At 40.3% G+C, this 12775-nt stretch overlaps 1 protein-coding gene across 1 annotated transcript in view; it reads left to right on the plus strand.

Annotated features, from left to right (window-relative positions):
- The window catches only part of LOC122664251 (probable cyclic nucleotide-gated ion channel 20, chloroplastic), a 144728-nt gene that overhangs the window by 33925 nt on the left and 98028 nt on the right, over nucleotides 1-12775 (plus strand). Inside the window, exon 5 of the mRNA XM_043859997.1 lies at nucleotides 12369-12467. Within this exon, the coding sequence (XP_043715932.1) occupies nucleotides 12369-12467 (99 nt within the window). The remainder of the gene's footprint in view (nucleotides 1-12368; nucleotides 12468-12775) is intronic.

Raw genomic sequence — 12775 nt, forward strand, 5'->3', positions numbered from 1 at the left:
TAAAGTGTCTGTAGATCTCAACATGCTTGGTACGATCATGTTGCACTGGATTGTGAGCAATGCTGATTGCTGCTTTGTTGTCACAGTACAACATCATTGGATGATGAACAGAACCACCAATATCCTGGAGTAAACTCTGAAGCCACAATAGTTCACATATGCCCTGGGCCATGGTATGGAATTCTGCTTCAGCGCTAGACCTAGCCACCACATTTTGCTTTTTTACTTCGCCATGTGACAAGGTTACCCCCTATAAAGGTACAATTACCTGAAGTGGACTTTTTGTTAGGGTTACCACTCCAGTCAGCATCTGTGTAAGCTTCAATGCAAAGATGATCATGTGGGGATAGGAGAATCCCTTTCCCTGGAGCTGACTTCAAGTAGTGGAGAATACGAAGAACAATAACCATATAGGTGGAGTAGGGATAATGTATGAACTGACTGACCCAACTAATAGCAAATGCAATGTCTGGTCTAGTGTGGGAGAGATGGATTAGTTTACCCACCAACCTCTGATAGTGCACCTTATCAACAGGATCACCATCCTTTTCTTGTAGACTAGTAGTAGCCTCCTAAGGGGTGTCACATGGGTGACATCCTAACAAACTAGTCTCTGAGAGTAAGTTTAGATCATATTTCCTTTGGGAGAGAAAGATGCCTCTGGGAGAACGGGCAACTTCAATCCCAAGAAAATACCTGAGCTGTCCTAGGTCTTTTATTTCAATTTTTCGTCCCAAGAAAGTCTTTAGGTGAGAGATTTCATCTGCATCATTGCCAGTCACTACTATGTCATCGACATAGACTATGAGAAAAGTAACCTTATCTCCATTCCACTTGATGAACAAGGTGTGATCAGCATTGCTCTGTTTGTATTCTACAGAGATCATTGCTTTATGGAACCTGCCAAACCAAGCCCGAGGAGATTGTTTCAGCCCATATAATGCTCTCTTCAGTTTGCAAACCTTTCCATGAGTCTTGTCACAAGAAAAACTTGGAGGGACCTCCATATAGATTCCTCCTCCAGCTCTCCATGAAGGAATGCATTTTTCACATCCAGTTGCTGCAAATCCCAGCCAAGATTGACAACATATGATAGCAGAACCCGAATGGTGTTCAACTTTGCCACTGGGGCAAATGTCTCCTGATAATCAATCCCATAGGTCTTGGTAAAGCCCTTGGCACCAGCCTGGCCTTATGACTGTCCACTGTTCCATTAGGCTTCTGCTTGACAACAAACACCCATTTGCATCCCGCTGTTTTCTTGCCCGAAGGAAGAGTCACCGGCTCCCATGTCTCATTTTTGGATAAGGCCATCATCTCTTCCAACATGGTTGCTTTCCACTTTGGATTTGCCATTGCCTGCTGCCATTTTTGAGGAATAGAAACAGAGTAAAGACAGGACACAAAAGCACGATAGGAAGGAGACAAAGCATCATAGGAAACAAAATTGGTGTTAGGAAGTTGGGTGCAAGATCTAATGCCTTTACGGACAACAATGGGTAAATCAAGAGAGGGATCCTTACCAGGTAATGCAGCGAAATCTGGATTTGGATCAAGCTCTGACGGTTGGAGAAGTGGTACAGTAGTGGTAGTCTCAACTTTCTCTTTGTGCTTCCGGGTGTAGACTTGATCCACAGGAATTTGACTCACAGGTCTGTGCTCCCCCTGAATAGGAAGCAAACTAGAGACAGAATTTGGCTCCCCCTGAATAGAAGATGGTAGAGGATCAGGCACATCTTCAAATACTGGATCATGCTCCCCCTGAAGAGGTGGCTGCGAATAATATGCCAGGGATTCATGGAACACAATGTCCATAGTAACAAATGTACGCCGAGAAGATGGATGATAACATTTGTATCTTTTCTGGGTGGCGGAGTAGCCCAAAAAAATACACCGGATGCTCCAAGGATTGAGCTTACCATAAAGATGATGATTGCGAGCATAGCAGACACAACCGAAGATTTTTGGGGGAACCACAAAGGAGGAAGAACATTGAAGGACGTCAACAGGAGTACGACCATTAAGTACAAGGGTAGGCATACGGTTGATGAGGTAGGCAGTGGTGAGGATAGCATCACTCCATTATTGAGGAGGAACCTGCCGTGCAAACATAATGGCCCTAGTCACTTCCAAAAGGTGTCGATTTTTCTTTTTGACGACTCCATTCTGGGCAGGGGTGTCTACACAGCTGGTCTGATGGAGGATGCCATTCTCAGCCAAATGGGTTTGGAACTGACCTTCCATGTATTCTCTGCCATTATCACTCCGCAGAATTTTAATGTGGCGTTGAATTGGGTCTAAATCATCGATGGAAGTGCTGGAAACATCGAAAAACCTTACTCTTGTGGTGCATCATATACAGCCAAGTGGTCCTAGTAAAGCAATCAATGAAGGAAACAAACCATCTATGGCCAGAAATAGAAACACAACGGGCAGGGCCCCACACATCAGTATGAACTAAAGCAAATGGAGAAGTACTTCTTTTATTGATTGAAGAGTAAGTGGAATGAGTCTGCTTAGCCAAGACACAGGCTTCACATAAAAACTTATCCTTGTTACAACTTTTAACTAACTGAGGAAACAAAAACGCTAAAGTTCGAAGAGGAGGGTGACCAAGTCGACAATGCCATAGATGTAGATCCGAAGAAGTTGCTGAATGTAACTGATGAGCCGAAGAAAAAACTGATGGTGGACTAGTCTGACCCATGTCGAGGATGTAGAGACCACCATGTACCTTACCACCCCCAATCGTGTGGCCCTGCACTAGATCCTATATGACACAATGAGAGGGAAAGAAGGTTATTTTGCAGTTCAAATCTCTGATTAAACTACTAATGGAAAGAAGATTAGTAGGAAATGAAGGAACATGCAAAACAAAATTTAAGGTAATAGTTAGAGAGCAGTGAATGGATCCCTTTCCATGAATGGGAGAAAGGGAACCATTAGCTGCTTGAACAGTATCCTTTCCAGAACAAGGAGAATTATGATGAAAGACATGAGAGGAACCAGTCATGTGGTCAGTGGCACCGGAGTCTATGATCCAAGGACTAGAGACCGCACAATGACTACCAACCGGAATACCTCAGGCAAAGTAAGAACCAGGAGAGGCAGCAGGTGTAGGTGTCATAGAAAGTGTAGTGGAAGATGACTGGAGCATGCGACAGAGGGCTAGTAGCTCATTTTGAGTGAAACCAGTGTTAGTGGAGGGGACTGTCGCAGTAGGAGCAGTATCTTCAGTCAGATTTGCCTTTGGTTTGAGCTTCCCGTTGCCTCGTTTTGCCTCAAAATTAGCAGGATTCTCATGTAACTTCCAACACTGAGCCTTGGTGTGATAGGGTTGTGACAATGCTCACACTTGACAGGCTCTTTGGAAGCAACATTACCGCTGTCAATAGTGGCAATAGGAGCAGGACTGGAAGTAGTTTGTAGGGCAGACCTATCAACAGTTGGAGCATGTAACATCACAGCCCGACAAGTCTCCTCTGTATGAACCATGGCAAAGGACTGCTCAAGTGTTGGAAAGGGGGACTGGTTCAGCACTTGCATTCTAATGGGGTCATACTCCACATTCAGGCCGGCCAAGAAGTCGTACACATGGATAGTGTCGATGTATTTACGGTAGGCAGCAACATCAATAGGTGTAGAGGGCTGGTACATGGAGTAATGATCCAATTGCCGCCACAAGCTTTTGAGGGCAGCATAATAGGTAGAGACAGACAACTCCTTCTGAGTTGGGTCATGAGCCTTTTTGCGAATCTCATACACTTGGGCAGCATTCCCAATACGCCCATAAGTCTCTTTGGCGGCACTCCAGGTCTGATTGGCTGTCTCCAAAAGCATGAAATTGTCGGACAGATCTGGTTGTATAGATTGCAACAAGTAGGACATCACCGTGGCATCATTGGACAGCCACTTCTCTTGCAAAGCCCCAATGGTAGCTGGCATGGGTTAGTCCGAAGTATATGGCCAGCCAGCCCTCGAGCAGCAATGGTCAAGTAAGTGGTCCGAGACCACTTGAGGTAATTTGTCCCATCGAGCTTGATAGGAGCAGAAAGTGGAAGGAAGTCTGTCCGGGGTTGTCCATCTTGCCCAGAGGTTGCAGAAGAGGCATTTGAGCCAGTCATGATGATTCAAAGAAATGCTCCAATAAACAAGGCAGCAACACAAGAACTTACTTGCTGAAAAAAAGGCAACAGCAAAATCCCCAAGAAATCTCCAATAAGATAGGCTGAAATATTGACTGAGTACTCTTCAATGATGATGGAAGAAACCCTAAAAAATTCACACCAAGCTGAGAAGGAGAACTATATGGGGCAATTCATCAAACACCTGGTGAGCACACTTGTATGCTGAAATCGATGAGTGTTGATATCTTGACCAATACTTGGAGGAAGAGCTTCAAATTTGGATCAAACACTCTTCTAGAATGAGGGCAGCTTCCCTCAAAAACTCAGCGGCAACAGATAAGAGAAACCCCAAATTGATTTGAGTGTCAGGGTTTTGAAAAACCTGACAATAGAGATATTGATTTGCTGGCAGAAGGGCTGAGGCTGTTGTTGAAGGATGCTGATTGGTGTAGAAAGACTATTGATTGCAGCTGGCCAAGGGTGTTGATGTGGATCTTCAAGGATGGAAGACTCGATCTCCAATGTTTGGGCAGATTCGATCTTCAAAAGAGTGGCAGCAGCTAATCAGTCCAACATCATCTTCTAAACCATAATCTGATTGAGGTAGGTAGAGGACAGCACAAGATCAATCGATCACCTCATTTGTGCTGTCCGTATTGCAGATTTCAGACCAAGAAGAAAGGGAGAAGAAGAAGAAGAAGAAGAAAGTGGAGAAAGTAAAGAAGGTCGAAGGTGAAGAGAGGACTGTTAGAGAGAGGAAGAAACGATGGGGTTAAAGCTGGTTCTAACCCTAGATCAGATTAGCTCTGATATCATGTTAGAAGAATGAGAGAAGAATGGGAGAATGGCTTGAGTGAAGTCTTTCCTTCACTCACAGCCCCTTCATTTATATTTTTCACTTATAAGCAGAATTACAATACTGCCCCTGTTTAGCCGACTATGCTTATAACAGGGAATAAACAAGAGAAAAGGTTAAAAACCCCAAAGCACCCTTATCAGGTTACATAACTCAACATGATGGCTCCATGAGATTATACTGTGACAACAAGGCTGCCATCAGCATAGCCCATGACCCTGTGCAACATGATTGCACAAAGCACATTGAGGTTGATCAATACTTCATAACGGAGAAGATTGATTTTAGGAGTATCTACACAGTTTTGTTGAAGACAGGAGATCAATTAGCTGATGTGTTAATAAAAAAAATCAACTTCTCAGTCCTCACTGTTTCATAACCTTTTGGCCAAGCTTGGCATGTTTGATATCTATTCCCCAGCTTGAGTGGGAGTGTTAGAATAAGGGTATTTTTGGGAATATATGTAATGTTGTCTTATGGGGGAAGTTTTTAAGGGTATGTCTGGTACTTTAGTTTAAAATACTTTTTAGTAAAACTGGCTGAGATGTGATTGTAACTCACTACAGTCCATTCTTCTGAAACTCTCTCTTCTCTTTTTCTTCCTCCTCTCTTCTTCTCTTTCTATGGTCTCTACTCTCTACACTTTCTACTGTGATTCACAACTGAGAGAAAAACCACTGAAGCTTGGCCAGATTTGAATGAAAAGCAGCAACATTAGCACCATATATGGATGATGGTCAATGCTACATTAGCTCTGTGGTTGATGTACGGTAATATATTCCCTGCATTCTTGCCAGCTATTTTTTCATTATCGTTGTTGTCGCATCCTTCATGCAGCTTCTGTTTTCTAATATAATTGATACTTATCCCAAAATAATGAACCATTAGACTAAATGGCTGCTGAATGTCTTCTCATCTGAAAATCCTGGAAGGCATAGAAAATGGGATAGAAAGATTCTGAACATTGAAGATCTTTAATTCATTTACTGACGGATGAGGAGAAAAGAGAACTTAGTGACATAAAGCATGGGAGACAAATATGGAGAGGAAAGATGGCCACTTGCTCTTGCAGACTATGTTGGCAATTTCTGATCCTACCAACAAACACCATCTGGTAATTCAGGATTTGGGTTGGCATGTCACACCCCACCGGGACTAACCCAGGTTATGTGACTGAATGTCCACAGACATTCCCAAAACCACCAAGATCTCAGTTCTGTGGCCTACCTCACAGTTAAAAATCATAATAATCAATAAAAAAATCAGAGAATGCAGCGGAAGATCAAAATACTATTATGAACGTCAGTAACAGAATACTAAGTGATAACATAAGTATTTACTTAACCATACTGTTGATCTAAGCTTTACTGTAATGCCCCCAAATCCGTCCAGGAGTTTAGGTCATTAACGGTTTACAAGATCTAAGTCTTAGTGAAATAGGAACCGCAATGTGAACCAAAATATAAATCATCTGGTAACCTCAAACATAAATTGCAGCGGAATTCTCCATTCATATCCATTCAATTAACATGATAAAATTCAAGTCTCAAATAGCACTGAAAATTTAACTAACTATTACATAGTCTCAAATCTCAAATTTATCCAAGTTATATGTCCTTAAAAATTCAAGTCCAAAACAGAATTTAAATAAGCTTCAAGATTCAATCCTAATGTATGTTTCCGTCACAACCATAAGCTCAGTCCTCTTGATTCTCCACAAAGGTCTGATCAATATCTACGGTCTCTTCATCTGAAACATAATTAGGGTAAGTTTCGGGAAGAAACTTAGCGAGATAACATCCAAACCTCATACGAATATTTTAAAAACATGCACCATAACAGAGTTGGAAAAATATACATACATAAAATTAAGGTTACTCATCCCTATAGCAAATTTCACAAAAACAACATCGCATATACATAATCAAGTACAAATACCATGTTTACACCTGGCCAAAAGCATAACCACGATATCCTAATTTAATCATGAACATGCACATCAATGTAACCACAAACACCTGCCTTGCACCGTATTACAAGCGCAATTCACTCATCAAAGGTGAGGACAAGAAGTATGCCCTGTACTGTACTACAGGCTCATCTTCTCAATCACAATTAAATAAACAAAAAACATTCATACATCCATAAGTACGCAAGGAGTTGTCATGCTTCCATAATCATGAAGAATATCATCATAACATCCCTCTCATTATATCTCATGCTATTATGCCTTTAAATCAATGAAATTTTTCAACATAGTTTTCTCAAATAAAATTGTTAAGCACATGCTTTGAAAAATCAGAATTTTAGAATCAAGAGAGTAGAATATTTTTAATATAAAATAAGCACAAAGTATAGATGTTAACTCACAGGTTTGCTGAAAATCGAATTTTTTAAAAAAGCTTGAAGGTGCTTTAATGGTGGAAGACCTCTCTCCTTCCTCTTTTTTTTCTTCTTCTTTTCTTTCTTCCTCTTTTCCTCCTCTCTTTTCCACGATCTCTTTCTCTTCCTCTTTCACGATTTCAGTCTCTCTTTCCCCTTTTCACGATTTCTCTCTCCTTTCATGATTTATGTCTCTCCCCCCTCTTTCCTAATTCCACTCAAATTCTCCTTTTAAAACTCTATCGTTTTCTCTCTTCTCTCTTGTTTTTTAATCCAACTTGCTATCCACGATTTCCCCTTTTTATCTTCCATTCCCTCTTATGCGTGGAACCTCCCTCTCTTGCCATCCTACATTCTTTCCTCTCTATATTCCTTCTTTCACTCCAACTCCCCCTCTTTTCTATTACAACCCAGACACATTCTCTCTCTTAGATTTCAATCTCTCTCTCCTTCTTAATTTCTTTTTTTTAAATTGCCGAGCATTCCCCTCTCAAACGTGGGGAAACTCCAGCCCCCCATTTAGAATCTAGTAATTTTTAAGTGGGGCCCACCAAGCTACTTAAGGCAAAATAATTAAAATTTTCTTTAATTGTTTCCCTCAAGAATTGATCTTTAGACCTATTTAATTAGGTTTAAGGTCCTAACCACCAAACTAACACACTTAGATATCAAAATAAATATATTTAAAAATGATCATCTTACCTCAAAATCTAGTGATTGTGGATTCAAAAATCAAGATCCTCAGTTGATCGTCGATTTGGAATTTAAGCTAATGTGAAATATCCAAATTACCCTTGTATTTTTGGGCACGGGTATTATATTATAGGTTAAGCTTTAAATTAATTCCTCCATTATGCCAGGATATTACATTTACAATCATTCTTATATATATATACATAATATAAAAAAAAAAAACTTTCATAACAAGAAATATCATTAGCTGATCAAAACATAAACCATTACCCAGCAACTTCAAGCAGTAGCTGCCAAGGTACAACTATCATAGACACGTGTATCTCTACGCCCATCCTTCTAAGCACAACCAGTGTCTGCTCCTTGCCTGACGACGAACTGAGATGAAGGATCCACATCCATCATCATCACGCCAGCTACCATATCTAAAAGAAGAGTATACCGAGGGATGAGCTCCACTGAGCCCAATGAGGGAGAATGCATGCAAGTAGATATGAATGATGCATGATGCATATCATTATTCTAAATATGCTACTCATAAAAATTCTAGGTTTCATGAGGTTAAATGCTACTGTAACAGGTATGATATGCTCAGTTCCGGAATCACATATCGGACCCTAAGAATATCACTCTGTTACGGTGGAGACCTGCCAGTATCCGAATCATCCATCGGTCCCCAGCAAACCCCTAAGGTTAACCCTACTACACTTCCCATTCCGGTATCACACATCGGACCTAGGAGACAGCAAATGGCATTCTGGAATTTCCATTGGACCTAGGACTGTACATCCCATTCCGGAATTTCCATCGGACCTACCATGGGTTGTCCAACACCTCACCCCTGTTGGCAAGGGTCGTAGCATGGATGTTAAGAAATCCTAATCGTATGCACCTTCTAAGTCTCATGAGGTTAAATGCTATTATAACGGGTATGATATTCTTAGTTCCGGAATCACACATCAGACCCTAAGAATACCACTCTGTTACGGTGGAGACTTGCCAGTACCGGAATCATCCATCGGTCCCAACAAACCCCCAAGGTTAACCCTACTGTACTTCCCATTCCGGAATCACACATCGGACCTAGGTGACAGCAAATGGCATTCTGGAATTTCCATCGGACCTACCACGGGTTATCCAACACGTTACCCCTGTTGGCAAGGGTCGTAGCACGGGGTTTATGAAATCCTAACCATATGCACCTTTTGGCATGAATGTTATGAAGTTCCACATTATATAAAATATCCAAAACAGTTCCATCATCATCACTATATCTCATACCAGCATACTATCTCAACTCACATCTCGACATATTACAAATAGTATCATGCAATGAATTATGGAATGCATCCTAACATCATGCATACATCTAGTGCAAAAGAAGAACTATATCTATATGAACATAACTCTAATATGATGAATGTACAGGTGCAACAAGCATAAATAGAAGAACAATAACAAACACTCTCAAATTAAGGTCAAATCCCACTCACATCGAGTTGGATGATAATATAAGCTAAAAGAAGATCCAACTCTTGATAAACCTCACCCAAAATGGAAGATTCAAGCCTAATTTAAGAATAAATAGTATTAGTTAAGTTGTAAGACAAACCATAAGCAAAGCCTCGACATTTAGGACCAAAACAGAGACAGCAGAGGAGGACCGGATGGTCAGCAGACCACCTGACCGGTTGTCTGGTTGGAGAGCAGTTCCACCATCCGGTGGCTGTTACAGTATGTGGATTTGGGGTTAATTTTCATAGATCTTACCATGCATAGACCCCAAATCCAAAATTGGCTTGAAAGGGATGGAGAGCATACCATTTGGGTTGAATCAACCCAAATGCATGTAGGGTTAAGGGGTTCTAACTCCAATTTACCAAGTTCCTAGGTTTGGCTGAATTGAGTTATGAACTCAGCAGAAACTCTGGGGAAGAAGAAGAAATTGGAAGATCGAAGGAGAGTTTGGCAAGCCTACCAAAAGTGTAGAGCAGAGGGAGGTAGCAGCAATCCCAGGCAGCCCTTCTTCAGACCTTCTCTCTCTTATCTTCCCTTCTTCTCTAGAGTTTCCCCCTTCTTCTCTTCCTTTTCTCTAGAGCAGAATTAGAACTTTGAAAGAGTTAAAATGAGTTTCTAAAGCTAAGTCATGCTAATATAGTTAAGACCACTAAGGTCTGTTTGGTTGGGTCTTATAAGAATTGGTTTGGTTAATTTGTTTCTCCTAACTGTTTTAAAAGGTAATTAACACATGAAAGACTTAAAGTCAAGTCCCGGGAATGATATCCCGCAATGTAAATGAGAGCCCGGTCGGGGGTATGTGGGTCCCACAGGAAAAAAATCGTATTTCAGCCTATACGACCCCAAACAAGATAATAGTTATATAAGGTTAATAACGGGTTCCTTACCTACTATCCGGCTTATGAGATTGACAAGTTTTGCATATGCTCCACCCGGCTTATGATACGGACCGATACGTATTGGTATCGATCGATACTGATACGATATATACCGATACATCTCCCTTTTTTTAAAAAATGAATTGTTTTGAATTGTATCGAAATGTATCGATGCGGGCCGATACGATACGATACGATACGACCGATACGTATTGATACCATCAATTCGTCCAGTAAAGGGTTCTGTGGGTGGTTTAATACGTATCGATCAATACTGCTCGATACATACCGATACATTACTGATACGTACCGATACATACGGATAAGCACCGATACGTACTGATACCATCGATACATCCCATCAAAAGCCATTTTCACTTACAGACTCGATACAACTCTTAATCTAACGAAAAAATAAAGGAAAACTCTCAATCAAGAGTCTAAAATCTTGCATTTAATCTTGGTTTTTCACACTTTTAAACTAATAAAACGAATCAAAGAGTTCTACAACATCATCCTTTGCATCATCCAATACTCTTCATGGCTATAGACGATTACAACATGTAAGAAACCTCATCTTTTATAACAATTTCAATTTAATGCTCTTGTTTGGTTATACATTATTCACCATTTTAGGTTTTATGCGTGACACTTATTATATATTGCTTATTTATATTGTTTTTTGTTCCAAAAGTGTATTTCTATGTGTATTTTGATCATTTTTATGCGTATCTGTATTATTCGATATGTATCTCCGAAACGATACAATACGTCTCTTAAAATCACCCGACTGATACGATACCCGATACCGATACTTTAAACCTATATGTGAGGTCCCGTCCGGTTCCTCAGGCCCCATGATAGCTACATCCGCTGATTCTTCGGAATCCGCCGTTGGTGAACTAGGAGATTGATCCGATTCCACAACAGTTAGAGCCCACAACGTAGAGGCATACGCAGATGCTGAACCTTGACCTCGAATCATACAAGTTTAATTAGACCTGGTTTAGAGGTGGGTTTTACATGGCATCTTCAATTTGACTGATGAACCATTTGGATCGGGGTTATAACCCGTAGTCTGGAAGAAAACGGATTGTTAATGGAGGTAATTAGCTAACAAGGTAGATTTATATAGGTTGACATCTTTGTTTTGTTGCTGCTGAATTAGTTTGTTGGCAATGGTTTTTGGTGGGTTTTCTTTAGTGTCTGTGTGGCTTGCAGGTTCCTTTCCCTTCACTCCCCCCAACCCAACCAATTGGTTGGAGTGGTGGTGGTGGAGATTTAAAATTGGGAAAAAACAAGGGTCCGAACTTGGGCATTTGTAGATGCACTAATTGCTTATGTTTCCTGTTTTCTGCATTTCCCTGTATCTGGCTCCTCACTCATTTGTCTTATTTATTTTTAAGATTTTCCTAAAAAAATAAAGAAAAAATTGGGATAGATTTTGAAATAAAAAAGGTTCGTTTATATTTCTTAGTGATCCTTTTATGCTTGTATAGACTATAAACACAGTTACAGTTGATGTGCATTTATTTCTGCTAGGATAACAAGTTTTTTTTTGTCCAAACACCCCCTCCCAAACAAAGAAGAAAAAATAGTTTAAACTGTGGAATTGTTTCATTAGGTTGTATGGAGTAACACCATACAGAGCCAAAAGACTTGCAATCTTGCTCCTTGTTGAAGTGTTCTTTTCTCCTTTTGTCTTGGTTACATATTTTCTTGTTTATATTTTATTTATTGTTACCTGAGTTGATTATTACAAGGGATTTGTTATTTTATTTGTTCATGCTATAATTTCAGTGCTCATTAATTGGAAATCAAGTTTTCTTCATTTTCAATTTTATCACTGTACTTCTCTTTCATTTGATGACATTATTGTTGTGCTACCTGCTCTCACATTTCCTTTTGAAACAGGACTACAAATGCATAGTTCTTAACTTTCACTGGACAACAGCATTTGTTGTTCTTAGAAGCGTGACTGATTTCATTTACTTATTACACATGCTTCTTCAGGTAAGCTACTGCCAGTCAGATTCTGAACTAAAGCAGTTTTTGGTTGTTTAGATTTGTTTGTTTTTCCATGCAATGCCATTGCTTAAACTTGAAGAGTTTTTGATTGATAAGCAATCATATTTGGATGGAGCGCAACCTCCGTAGATGGTCCTCCAACTCTCAATCCTTTGACAAAATTTGGAAGTCCATCTATTTTGATGTTAGCACTAAGCTATCCATGTTACCTCCCCCCCATAGTGTAGTAGACTCCCCAAGGAACAGGCTAATTGTTGTATCCTGGGGTTTGCCCATCTTTTTATTGCAGCCCT

The sequence above is a fragment of the Telopea speciosissima genome, chromosome 6, assembly GCF_018873765.1.
Source record: "Telopea speciosissima isolate NSW1024214 ecotype Mountain lineage chromosome 6, Tspe_v1, whole genome shotgun sequence".
Lineage (NCBI taxonomy): Eukaryota > Viridiplantae > Streptophyta > Magnoliopsida > Proteales > Proteaceae > Telopea > Telopea speciosissima.